General features: G+C 43.3%; 1 protein-coding gene across 7 annotated transcripts in view; it reads right to left on the reverse strand.

The window, feature by feature from the left end:
* The window catches only part of arhgap32b (Rho GTPase activating protein 32b), a 220,648-nt gene that overhangs the window by 44,033 nt on the left and 162,853 nt on the right, over positions 1-13,762 (reverse strand). For 5 of the 7 annotated variants that reach the window (XM_031826760.1, XM_031826762.1, XM_031826761.1 and 2 more), the window contains 4 exons: positions 8,158-8,250; positions 7,594-7,716; positions 5,566-5,643; positions 3,233-3,314 (listed from right to left, as the gene is read on the reverse strand). In XM_031826760.1, the coding sequence (XP_031682620.1) occupies positions 3,233-3,314; positions 5,566-5,643; positions 7,594-7,716; positions 8,158-8,250 (376 nt within the window). Of the gene's footprint in view, positions 1-3,232; positions 3,315-4,467; positions 4,628-5,565; positions 5,644-7,593; positions 7,717-8,157; positions 8,251-13,762 lie in introns of those variants that run through there. The other 2 variants (XM_031826765.1, XM_031826763.1) reach the window with 2 other exon arrangements.

The following is a 13,762-nucleotide window of genomic DNA, read 5'->3' on the forward strand; positions in this document are numbered from 1 at the left end:
TCTCCTCTTGTTCAGTTGTGTACCGGGGACTCCCACTCTTTCTATTCTGTTTAGGGCCAGTTTGCACTGTTCTGTGAAGGGAGTAGTACACAGCGTTGGAAGAGATCTTCAGTTTCTTGGCAATTTCTCACATGGAATAGCCTTCATATCCCTGAACAAGAATAGGCTGATGAGTTCCAGAAGAAAGGTATTTGCTTCAGGCCATTTTGAGCCTGTAATCGAACCCGCAAATGCTGATACTCCAGATGCTCAACTAGTCTAAAGGCGGCCAGTTTTATTGCTTCTTTAATCAGAACAGTTTTCAGCTATGCTAACATAATTGCAAAAGGGTTTTCTAATGATCCATTAGCCTTTTAAAATGATAAACTTGGATTAGCGAACAACGTGCCTTTGGAACACAGGAGTGATGGTTGCTGATAATTGGCCTCTGTATGCCTATGTAGATATTCCATTAAAAATCAGCCATTTCCAGCTACAATAGTCATTTACAACATTAACAATGTCAACACTGTATTTCTGATCAATTTGATGTTATTTTAATGGACAAAAGAAATGGGCTTTTCTTTCAAAAACAAGGACATTTCTAAGTGACACCAAACTTTTGAACGGTTGTGTATATATAGACATGTAATCACTGAACACTTTAATAATGGAGACATACTGCTATAATCATCTCATATGTATATACTATATTCTCTTCTACTGTATTTAGTCAATGCCACTCCGACATTGATCATCCTAATATTTATATATTTCTTAATTCCATTCCTTTACTTTTAGATTTGTGTATTGTTGGATACTACTGCATTGTTGGAGCTAAGAATACAAGCATTTCACTACACACGCAATAACATCTGCTAAATATGTGTATGTGACCACTAAATTTGATTTGAACTGAGCTCAATTAAAGTCTCATAGCAAAGGGTCTGAATACTTATAGTAGCAGTCAAAAGTTTGGACACCTACTCATTCCAGGATTTTCTTTATTTTTATCATTTTCTACATTGTAGAAGATTAGTGAAAACATCAAAACTATGAAATAACACCTATGGAATCATGTAGGAAACAATGATATATAATTTATATTTGAGATTCTTCAAAGTAGCCACCCTTTGCCTTGATGACAGCTTTGCACACTATTGGTATTCTCTCAACCAGCTTCATGAAATGCATTCATGGGATGCATTTCAATTAACAGGTGCGCCTTGTTAAAAGTTAATCTGTGGAATTTCTTTCTTCTTAATGCGTTTGAACCGATCAGTTGTGTTGTGACAAGGTAGGTGGGTAGACAGAAGATAGCCCTATCTGGTTAAAAAAACCAAGTCCATATTATGGAAAGAACAGCTTAAATAAGCAAAGGGAAACAACAGTCCATCATTACTTTAAAACATGAAGGTCAGGAAAATTTCAAGAACTTTGAATGTTTCTTCAAGTGCAGTTGCAAAAACCATCAAGCGCTATGATGAAACTGGCTCATGAGGACCGCCACAGGAAAGGAAGACCCAGAGTTACCGCTGCTGCAGAGGATAAGTTCATTAGAGTTAACTGCACCTCAGATTGCAGGCCAATTAAATGCTACACAGAGTTCAAGTAACAGACATCTCAACATCAACTGTTCAGAGAAGACTGCGTGAATCAGGCCTTCATGGTCAAATTGGTGCAAAGAAACCACTACTAAAGGATACCAATAATAAGAAGAGACTTGCTTGGACCAAGAAACCCGAACAATGGACATTAGACCGGTGGAAATCTGTCCTTTGGTCTGATGAGTCCAAATGTTTGATTTTTGGTTCAAACCACCATGTCTTTGTGAGATGCAGAGTAGGTGAATGGATTATCTCCCTCCGCATGTGTGGTTCCCACCGTGAAGCATGGAGAAGGTGTGATGGTGTGGGGGTGCTTTGCTGGGGACACAGTCAGTGATTTATTTAGAATTCAAGGCACACTTAACCAGCATGGCTACCACAGCATTCTACAGCACTACGCCATCGCATCTGGTTTGCGCTTAGTGGGATTATCATTTGTTTTTCAACAGGTCAATGACCCAACACACCTCCAGGCTGTGTCAGGGCTATTTGACCAAGAAGGAGAGTGATGGAGTGCTGCATCAGATGACATGGCCTTCACAATCCCCCGACCTCAACCCAATTGAGATGGTTTGGGTTGAGTTGGACCGCAGAGTTAAGGAAAAGCAGCCAACAAGTGCTCAGCATATGTGGGAACCCCTTCAAGACTGTTGGAGAAGCATTCCAAGTGAAGCTGGTTAAGAGAATGCCAAGAGTGTGCAAAGCTGTCATCAAGGCAAAGGGTGGTTACTTTGTAGAATCCAAAATAGAAAATATATTGATTTGTTTAACACGTTATTGGTTAATACATGATTCCATGTGTTATTTCATAGTTTTAATGTCTTCACTATTATTCTACACCGTAGAAAACAATACAAATAAAGAAAAACCCTTGAGTGAGTGGGTGTGTCCAAACTTTTGACTGGTACTATATGTAAATAAGGTACCTGTTTTTTTAATAAATGTATACATTTGCAAACATTCCTAAAAACCTGTTTTCGCTTTGTCATTATGATGTAACGTGTAGATTGATGAGAATAAATAATAATTTAATCAATTTTAGAATAAGGCTGTAACGTAACAAAATGTGGAAAAAGTCAAGGGGTCTGAACACTTTCCAAATGCACTGTCTGTTTTTATTTTGCAGTGTTGTGTTGAATACACAAGCCTCTTCAATCAATCCCGAGGCTCATGCTGTCACTAAACCTTCCAGGTGGAATGCGAGGTGCTTTAGCCTCAGCTGGCCTTAGACAGAGACACTTGTGTAGCGCATTACCCTTACTCCTCCACAGAGTGGCACTAGCACCTGCTGCAGTTTAGTCACCACGACATACCAAAATCCCATCCACCACATCATCACACCACACACTTCCAGATGAGATCCTTGTTGGGAACCCCCCCCCCCCCCCAATCTCACCAGACATTATAATACCTTATCACACTGATATACACATTTTCTATAACCAATTGCTTCCTGCTAGCAGAAATAGAGATATCTAGTTAGTCGTTCATAGTTAATAATGTCAAAGCCGCCACAACAACCGCACATTTTTTGATAAGCCGTACTTTATCCACACACCACTCAAAACAACATAGCACCCAGTGGGAACGACCGTCAGGAGATTCAAGGACACCTCACTGTGGTTGTTGGAGAGGAAGTACGGTACCTGGTTTTGGCACCGAGTTGGTGACGGACTGCGGCACCTTGTCGTTTATCAGCTCCACACACTCACTGGGAAAGAAGCCAACCTGGGGAGAGGACACACAAGACTTTTAGAGAGAGAGATAGAGTGCGAGAGTAAGCAGAGAGGATCAGTAACCGTGTGTGTGTGTGTTAGTGTGAGGGAGCGAGAGTGAGCGAAAGAGCGCATTACCATTCAAGACTGATAAACAAGCTTCATCCACTTAAGGCCCTTCTTCAATGTTGTGCGGTTAATATCAACATTTCACCACTGTGTTTCGGGTATTATGCTGGAGACCTCTATGTATTAAGGAGTCCATAGGCAGTTGGTATAAACATGTACTAAAAGGTTTGTGCAAGACCAGCGCAGGGCGTACTTTGACCCCAGGATACTACTTGGCAGTGTTCAGTCAAGATCATGTGGCTGAATAGCTGCCCAAGCTATGGTATTTAGGACTTTTCAGTGCCACCTGATGCGGAGGTAAAGCCCGGTGGGGTCGATATATGTGTTTGTCTGCGTGCACGTGTGTATACCCCAAATGTTTTATATCAGAAGAACAGTCAAGAACATACTGTGATCGTTTCAAATCTCCAGTCAACCAGAAAGCAAGATATCCTTATTGAACACAGATGTTAAAAGTAATCTTCAAATGTATTTACGAATTAACAATAAACATGTGTAAAACAACTCTTTTCAGATCTAACACAACTGATTCTACCAATACAAAATAGACATAAGATGCCTTCAGGTTAAACTTTGTGTTAAGAAAAAAAAGAAATTATAATAGAAGATCTCTAGGCTTCACTTAAGGGGCTTGGAGGAAAACTAGGTATCAATATTTTTGCGTGCTTTAATGAAGACGGGGGAAAGTGCGAAAACAAAGCCATTCCCAGTAGAGCAGCTTGACAAAACCATTATGTTACTATCAACTAGTCATCTAGTCCACTGAGGAACACATCTTGACTTGTGCGATTCCTATCATAAGAGACCCGGACTACACTAATACACTGTCAAATAAGTGTTTCTACTAGCTTCGGAGTACAGAACCTGCACGCTTTGCAACATACACTGCCTCCATCTTGTAGTAATATGACTGATAAAGGGGTTGAAGGTTGAATGTGACCATCATAGGGATCCAAGGTCCAGCTGTCTAGTGACAATACTATACTATACTATAGAAAGAGTTGACTCATGCTGAGCATTCAACATATGCAGCTCACCCTTTCCATGGTTGGATTTGCTCTCTCCCTCTCTGTTGCTCCTCCAGCTTTTTCTCTCCTTCCCTCCCTTTATCGCTCTCTCTCACCCGCTCTTTCTATGAGGCTCAGGCTGGTAAATAAAGACAGATGTCAGCTGCCGATCCACCTCCAGTCATAGACGGACTCAGACTGCCTCTAGGGTGACTGACTGACCTCCGGTGGCAATAGGAGGGAGGACATGGACATCTGCTTTGTGCTAATTGACATACCATCCAATCAACGTTTCAATATCTAGTAGTAACAAACACGGTGGTGTTTTCGCCAATATCCAGATTGGTTTCAAGGACCAACACCGTGTAATAACATAGTTATGACATCTTTGTTGAAGACATGTATGAGACAATTCTTCCTAGGAATGAGTGCCATGAGTTACATTTTTGAAAAATTAAACAGATAATACCTTACTCTGATATACCAAAACCAAACAAACAAGCTACTCTCCTCTGTCAACTCAGTATATACACAGCTACAGTACAACAAGCCCAACAGTTCCCGATCATCCCTGCATTCAATAACATGTTGTGAAGCCCCATCCAACATGGCTGCCCTCCCAACTGGCCCGAATCCCCGGGGCAGCGAGCGGAGAGTCAAGCACTCAGGAGGCTATGCTAAGGGCAATGCTAAGGGTAAGCTATGACCAGAACACTGCCGCAGTTCAATGCGAAGGGCACAGGATGTTCAGCTGGGTTCAAAGAAAGACTATTGTTCACTTTAAATGGAATACTGGAAAACTTAGCTTAGCTAATACAATCACATCCCGATCAAGAACAACCACTTATTCTGTACGCATTTTGTATGTATGTATTAACTGACAAAGAGAAACGTTTCACCAAAATGAACAATATGAGCCAATTTTAATTTGTACTCAAGAGTAAACTTTGCTAAACAGCCAAACCAAATAAGAACCAAATGAGGAAAGCACAATTGAAATCCTGGCCTTGTGGAGTCGATCGTAGATCAGTAGATGTGGATGCCAAGCCATCTGTATGCAACTTATCAACCCCAGATTCTAGACTGAGACACAGTGTGTGTGTGTGTGTGCGCTTCTGGGCCACCAACCTGAAAACCGTGCTTGCCCCTCCACCACGTGGTGTCCTCTTTGGGGGGCATGTCAATAACAGACACGATGTCCCCAACCTGTCAGTGGAGAGAGAGAGGAGAAGGGGAAAGGGGGAGAGAGAAGAAGAAGAAAGCGGGGATAGCTGGATCAAGTCATGCTGTGAATACTTTTGAGGGGAAACTACATACTAACTAACCCATACTTATAGAGGGGATATTATTAGGGGTACCTTGCTAAGAAAAGTTTGGGAACCACTGACTGCATCAGAATGTATTTCTACATAATAATTAGATGTAGAATCAGATGTAGTGTATGAAAAGAGGAATGGAGAAACACCACCCTAGGAACAACGGAATGTATTGAGGCGTCTGTATAAGAGTAAATATGATGCAGATAACCAGTCATGGCGTCCATACCGCAAAGAGAAACGTTCTCATATAATACATATGATTATTTATTACCGCATACAAGAACATCCATTCATCCATGACATCTCCGTGTATTCGGAAAGTATTCAGACCCCTTGACTTTTTCCAAATTTTATCACGTTACAGCCTTATTCTAAAATTGAATAAATGGTTTTTTCCCCTAACCCTAATCTCACACAATACCCCATACTGTCAAAGCAAAATGTTTGCTAATGTATTTATTTAAAAAAACAGAAATAATGTATTTACATAAGTACTTAGACCCTTTGCTATGAGACTCGGAATTGAGCTCAGGTGTATCCTGTCTCCAACTTGATTGGAGTCCACCTGTGGTCAAATCAATTGATGGTACATCTACATAAGGTCCCACAGATGACAGTGCATGTCAGAGCAAAAACCAAACCATGAGGTCGAAGGAATTGTCCGTAGAGCTCCGACACAGAATTGTGCGAAAGCACAGATCTGGGGAAGGGTAACAAAAAATGTATGCAGCATTGAAGATCCACAAAAACACAGTGGCCTCCATCATTCTTAAATGGATGAAGTTTGAAACCACCAAGACTATTCCTAAAGCTGACTACATTGCCAAACTGAGCAATCAGGGGAGAAGGGCCTTGGTCAGAGAGGTGACCAAGAACCAGATAGTCACTCTGACAGAGCTCCAGAGTTCCTCTGTGGAGATGGGAGAACCTTCCAGAAGGACAACCATCTCTGCAGCTCCCTGCCAATCAGGCCTTTATGGTAGAGTGGCCAGACGGAGGCCACTCCTCAGTAAAAGGCACATGACAGGGCACCTAAAGGACTAAGACCATGAGAAACAAGATTCTTTGGTCTGATGAAACTAAGATTTCACTTTTTGGCCTGAATTCCAAATGTCACATCTGGAGGAAACCTGGCACCATTGCTACGGTGAAGCATGGTGGTGGCTGCGTCATGCTGTGGGGATGTTTTTCCAGTGGCAGGGACTGGGAGACTAGTCAGGATCGAGGGAGAGATGAATGGAGCAAAGTACAGAGAGATCCTTGATGAAACTGGTGCGAAGGTTCACCTCCAACAGGAAAACGACCCTAAGCACACATCCAAGACAACGCAGGAGTGGCTTCGGGACAAGTCCTTGAGTGGCCCAACCAGAGCCCGGACTTGAACCCGATCGAACGTCTCTGGAGAGACCTGGAAATAGCTGTACAGCAACGCTCCCCATCCAACCTAACAGAGCTTGAGAGGATCTGCAGAGAAGAACGGGAGGAACTCTCTGAATGCAGGTGTGCCAAGCTTGTAGAGTCAAACCCAATAAGACTCAAGGCATTAACCACTTCCAAAGGTGCTTCAACAAAGTACTGAGTAAAGGGTCTGAATACTTAAGTAAATATGATATTTCATTTGACATTTTTTTATGGATTTGCAAACATTTCTACAAACCTGTTTTTGCTTTGTCATTATGTGTGTAGATTGATGAGGGGGGAAAAAAATCAATTTTAGAATAAAGCTGTAATGTAACAAAATGTGGAAAAAGGGGTCTAAATACTTTCTGAATGTACTGTATGTCCATGTGAGTGTGTGTGCATGATTGTTTAAATGTGTGTCAACTCTCCCTGTCACCTCGAAGGAGAGCTCGTCGGCGGCCTGGGCGATGTAGCGTTTGATGACATGGGCGGCGGCGATGGCGGGCACGTTGATGGAGGACTCCTCGTGGACCAGTAAGTGGTTGCCTTTGTTATCAACCTGAAAAACACACACACACAGTCAAGGTAGTGTCATATTTACTGTCTATCAATGTAGACAGGTTACACTGGGTTGGTGAGTTACGGTTCTAGTGTGTGTAAGGCACTTCATCTCAGTGCAAGAGGCATCACTACAGTCCCTGGTTCGAATACAGGCTGTATCACATCCGGCTGAGATTGGGAGTCCCATAAGGAGGCGCACAATTGGCCCAGCGTCGCCCGCGTTTGGCTGGGGTAGGTCGTCATTGTAAATAAGAATTTGTTCTGAACTAGTTAAATTAAGGTTGAATTATATATATATATATAAATAAATAGGTGATTAAGGAATGAAGAGCAGTAAGCTGATGTGTTCAAAAGAGAGAGAAAATGGAAAACTGTTTTATGTGTGGTGTATTTGTGTAGAGTGGGCGATTGATAGACATAAACCCAGATAGAAGCTCACCTCCATCCATGTGAGGGCAGGCCCACAGTTGATCTTGTTGTCAGCGATAGCTGTGAGGCGGGAGAGGTAAGCCATCAGCATCTGGGAAACTGCCTGAGAGGAAACCAGAAACAGTCCATGTGTAAAACACCTATATAAAACCACACAACACCCTTCTGTCACTGTAGCTCTACAGAGTGGTGTCAATTGACCTACAGCTATAGGTAGTGTATGCGAATCCTGTGCGGCCACTTTGCGTGGTCTTTACAACTGATCCAGAGACAGCGTGGTTGTTGTGTACATGATGGGTGAGGCTGGCATTAGGCTATACTTGCTAAGTAGAGCTGATCCTAAATCAGATAGGTGGCCTCCTAACTGGAAATACACGAACAAACTAAATAACAAAAGGTATCATAGACTTTAAGCGGAATTATCATCAGTATTATCATGGCCGTCAGGCTGGCAGACTCTTCAGGGAAATGTATCCAATCAAGAGGCCATTAACGAAAGAAATCAACTCTGGTTGCGTATCTGCCTACCACCAGGGGAGTATACAGTTTCAATTTAACTCAACCCAATGAGGCTGCTAAGTGCGTTTACATCTGCAACCAATCAAAAACAAGAAGCACTCTCCTTTTTAAGCAGGGCAAATGATTTTCAGGGGACCCATGGTAATACATTTGATGTCAGCGGAACACAAATATTTGTTTTGTGCAATGCCTTTTTTTCGCTTGCACTACTAAAATATATACACAACTTATATGCCCTATGCAAAACTGAATTGCCCATGGTCTGCCAATGACTACTCTACTCACAGTCCTACAAATGTGTTTCAGTGTGAGGCGGGAGTCAGAGAAATGGCTTTTAGTCTGTGCTTCACAAGCTAGTAGTTGTCATTGAGAGAGCTGTTTTTAGGTTTCACTGTAATTGTGTGTTCCTTTCACCAAGGTGATGTACTACTTCTGGACAGGAAGCAGTAAACACACAAAAGTGTGCGCGTGTGAGAGAGTGAGCGAGAGAGAGTAAGGAGAGAGGACGAGTCAAATCATGTGTGTGAGAGAAAATTGGAAAGTGTGCATGTGTGCGAGCTCAATGAGTTTGTCAGCACCTCTAGTACTGTAGGAGGGTACCACAGTACTTTAGAGGCATAATGTGTCGTTCCAAAACACTTCAGCTGCTTTCAGGCAGGATAAACACATCTCAATGAGCATGAGCCAGAATGACTGAGCTCATAATGCAGTCAATCCTAATGATACTGAAATGAAGGTTGTTTCTATTTTTTGAGGCGACTTCTTGAGTAATGCACAAAAGATGGCCAGGAGATTATTGGTCTGTGGCGGTCCTTCATGTTCCATATTCTATAAAGGCTAGAACAATACAAGAATAGAGAGACAGTGTGAAAACCTCATCTGAGTGAGATACAGTAGGCAACAACATACGTGTGTCTCTGTCACCATCAAAAGACATTGTTAGATCAAGTTAAAGAATCTCAAGAGGGACTAGCATCTGTGATGACTACAGAAATAACTTAATTGTGAGAGCGAGAGAGATAGAGAGACAAATAGAGAGGAGAAAAAAGACCGCATGTGAGAGAGAAAGGGCAAAAGGAAAGAGTGACTGGTGAGCGCCTAGCAGAGGCCAATTAGAGGAGATGAAGAGGAGAGAGAGAGAGAGGTTAAATAAGGGAAGAGACGAGAGGTTAAATAAGGGAAGAGACGAGAGGTTAAATAAGGGAAGAGACGAGAGGTTAAATAAGGGAAGAGACGAGAGGTTAAATAAGGGAAGAGACGAGAGGTTAAATAAGGGAAGAGACGAGAGGTTAAGGGAAGAGACGAGAGGTTAAATAAGGGAAGAGACGAGAGGGTAAATAAGGGAAGAGACGAGAGGTTAAATAAGGGAAGAGACGAGAGGTTAAATAAGGGAAGAGACGAGAGGTTAAATAAGGGAAGAGAAGAGGTTAAATAAGGGAAGAGAAGAGGTTAAATAAGGGAAGAGGAGAGAGGTTAAATAAGGGAAGAGAAGAGGGGTTAAATAAGGGAAGAGGAGAGAGGTTAAATAAGGGAAGAGAAGAGGGGTTAAATAAGGGAAGAGAAGAGGTTAAATAAGGGAAGAGAAGAGGTTAAATAAGGGAAGAGGAGAGAGGTTAAATAAGGGAAGAGAAGAGAGGTTAAATAAGGGAAGAGAAGAGGGGTTAAATAAGGGAAGAGAAGAGGTTAAATAAGGGAAGAGGAGAGAGGTTAAATAAGGGAAGAGAAGAGAGGTTAAATAAGGGAAGAAAAGAGGTTAAATAAGGGAAGAGGAGAGAGGTTAAATAAGGGAAGAGAAGAGAGGTTAAATAAGGGAAGAGAAGAGAGGTTAAATAAGGGAAGAGAAGAGAGGTTAAATAAGGGAAGAGAAGAGAGGTTAAATAAGGGAAGAGAAGAGGTTAAATAAGGGAAGAGGAGAGAGGTTAAATAAGGGAAGAGAAGAGAGGTTAAATAAGGGAAGAGAAGAGAGGTTAAATAAGGGAAGAGAAGAGGTTAAATAAGGGAAGAGAGAGGTTAAATAAGGGAAGAGAAGAGAGAGGAAAAGTGGGGACAGGTAGAGGTTAGAGAACTGAGCCCAAAGAGAGGCGAGGACTAAGTGAGGTTAGAGGAAAGGAAAGAGGAGATGAGAAAGGAGAGATGATAGGAAAGCAGAGCAGAGGAAATGAGAGGTTAGGAGAAGAGGAAGGGATAGAGAGAGAGATTATAGGAGACAAGAAATTAGAGTAGGGAGAAGAGGTTAGAGCAGAGACCATTGAAGTGGTGGGCACAGGGCCAGACGTGGGGCCCTCTCATGACCCTCTCTCTTTCTCTCCCGGAGGTTCTAGGCCGCTGCCTGCCACATCGATTCCAGTACATGAGCTGGCACCGTGCGAACCCAATCAGGCCAGGGACGACAAACACACCCACAGAGGCCGAGTGTTGTAGCCCAGAGGAAGGGGCCGAATGGGGCACAATCTGACGACATGTACATGACACTGCCACTTCAGCACTGGTTTTAAAAGTCCCACAGCCTCCGAGCCTTTGTTTTCTTTCCACAAGATGTGGCACCAACAGTACAACATATATGTAAATATGTATAACCAGATTAACCCTAACTAAACCCACAGCCAGGACAAATCTGGCCAAGAGGAACCGGTGAAGATATGTGGAAGATATATATGTGGAAGATAATAAGATGTGTAAATGACAAAGCATGCCCGGGTTTAAAAAAATGTGTTTGTTTTTTATTTGAGACTTCATTGTGGCACTAACCAGTCCAAACAATGGTTAAAGGAGCTATCAGATCTGTTCAAAAATGTCATGAAGGCCACACGTCACCTTACGGGAGCTCAATGAAGACGAAGCTGACAACATTTAAACGGATCTCAGGATAAATCAAACATTTCCCTAAACAACCCTCATCCGTCAAACGTTGCAGGGAGGGAGAGTACAGAACGTTGAAGTGGACACCACGTTTTGCCTAAATGATAAAAACAGGTTAGCCTGGGACAAAAAGAATGCCAAAAAGAAAGCCCCAAACTTCCAAGAAATGAAACGAGTGCCAACAGTGCTACAATACTAAGCACTTGATTTGGAGGGTAAAGTAGACTTCTGTATAGAGGACTTGCTTTGCAGAGCAGTAGAGAAGGAAGGCCATGAACGCTCTGGTCTGGGCTATAATAAGCCAGGGTGGGTAAGGAAAGCTTTTCTCTGATGACATGGATGCTTTCCTTGTTGTGTTGCAGTTGTTGGTTACTGTTGGTGATGAATACCCTGGCGCTTCCCACAAGACTTGTCCTATTCAGCGCACTAATCCAAGAGTGAGCCTTCCCCTGTGTGTGCCAGACAGTGTGTGTGTGCGCCCCAAATGGCACCATAGTCCTCATACAGTGCACTACTTTTGACCAGGGCTCTGATCAAAAGTGTCGCACTATGTAGGGAATATGGTACCATTTGCGCCGCCGCCAGTGTCTCTCCTTAGTCCTCCTTCCTCGAGTGTCAACATGGCCAAGCAAACACAGACCAAAAGAGGGCCAAGACTCTCCAGAAAGACAAAGACTAGAGAACATAGGGTAAAACAAGAGTAAAGCCAAGCACAACATGGAGGCCTTAGAGGGACGGGGGGGGGGGGGGGGGGACGACTGGCTGGCTAACGGAATCAATAGGGAGACGGATTAGTTGATTAGCAGTAAGTCTCCTGATTTCGCAGAATATTCGGACCATCTCTTTTCAGGTCTTAGACTTAATGAGTCATGGAAGACATTGTGTGAGCTAATGTCAACTCATTTCGACCAGGCAATTTAGAGCGCCATGTACTGGCCTGCACAACAGTGGCCATTGTGTATTGTAATGAGCAGGCAATATGATGGTTAACATACTAGTTAGGCTAAGACTATCCAAATAACTGCGGTAGCGGCAAATCAGCCCCTGGACAATACTGTTAGTGACATTTCAATTGAAGCCAATTTTCCCGTACAACAATTCATCCTGTAAGAACCTCCGTATTAAATGCCTGAAAGCTACAATCAGACAATGACAGTTTGAGCACGCAGCCTCCCGAAAAACTATTTGTAAAGCTGGGCTGCCTGAAATTACTAGACGCTCACTCTCCACTATTATCTGTCCCAGCAGCCGCAGACAGATTAAACCCAAAGGTCCGACAACATGTTCAACCAATCACGACTGAGGTAGGCCTATTTCCTTAGCCTTGTTTTGTGAAAACCCTAACAACCTGTTGTACTAGTCCTGTTTAGTGCTGAACATTCCACTACTGAAGGACCCATGCTTTCATTGTGGGCGTAGTAATCGGACCTCCTGTGATTAGGTAACATGCCGCCCGGGCCTCCCAGTGTTTCCCATTACACTGGGGACCGGATGACCTGCATCCCAAATGGCACCCTATATAGTGTACTACTTTTGAGAACGGCCAATAGAGCTCTGGTCAAAAGTAGTGCACTATGAAGGGAACAGGGTGCCATTTGGGATGCAGAAATAAAGTGGTGCCTAGTCAGCCTACCTGAGAGTGAGAGTCTCTATTTAGGAGTATTAGGGCCTTTTTTCCCCCATGGACTGAAGGATCATAAAAAGGTAGGCATTAACAGCCACTCCAAACTTCAAAGGCCATCGATTTAGTTGTGAAGATATGCCACAGTTCAAGTGGGCTTTCGCTGTGAAAACTACTGTTAAGAGTGAGTGTGTGTTCAAGAGAGGGGAAAGAGAGGGAGGGGAAAGAGAGAGGGAGGGAGGGGAAAGAGAGGGGAAAAGAGAGGGGAAAGAGAGAGGGAGGGGAAAAGAGAGAGGGAGGGGAAAAGAGAGGGGAAAGAGGGGAAAGAGAGAGGGAGGGGAAAGAGAGAGAGAGGGAGGGGAAAGAGAGAGAGAGGGAGGGGAAAGAGAGAGAGGGAGGGGAAAGAGAGAGAGAGGGAGGGGAAAGAGAGAGAGAGGGAGGGGAAAGAGAGAGGGAGGGAGGGGAAAGAGAGAGGGAGGGAGGGGAAAGAGAGGGGAAAAGAGAGGGGAAAAGAGAGGGGAAAGAGAGAGGGGAAAGAGAGAGGGAGGGGAAAAGAGAGAGGGAGGGGAAAAGAGAGAGGGAGGGGAAAAGAGAGAGGGAGGGTGTAAGAGAGAGG

Source organism: Oncorhynchus kisutch, linkage group LG6 (genome assembly GCF_002021735.2).
Source record: "Oncorhynchus kisutch isolate 150728-3 linkage group LG6, Okis_V2, whole genome shotgun sequence".
NCBI classification, from domain to species: Eukaryota; Metazoa; Chordata; class Actinopteri; order Salmoniformes; family Salmonidae; genus Oncorhynchus; species Oncorhynchus kisutch.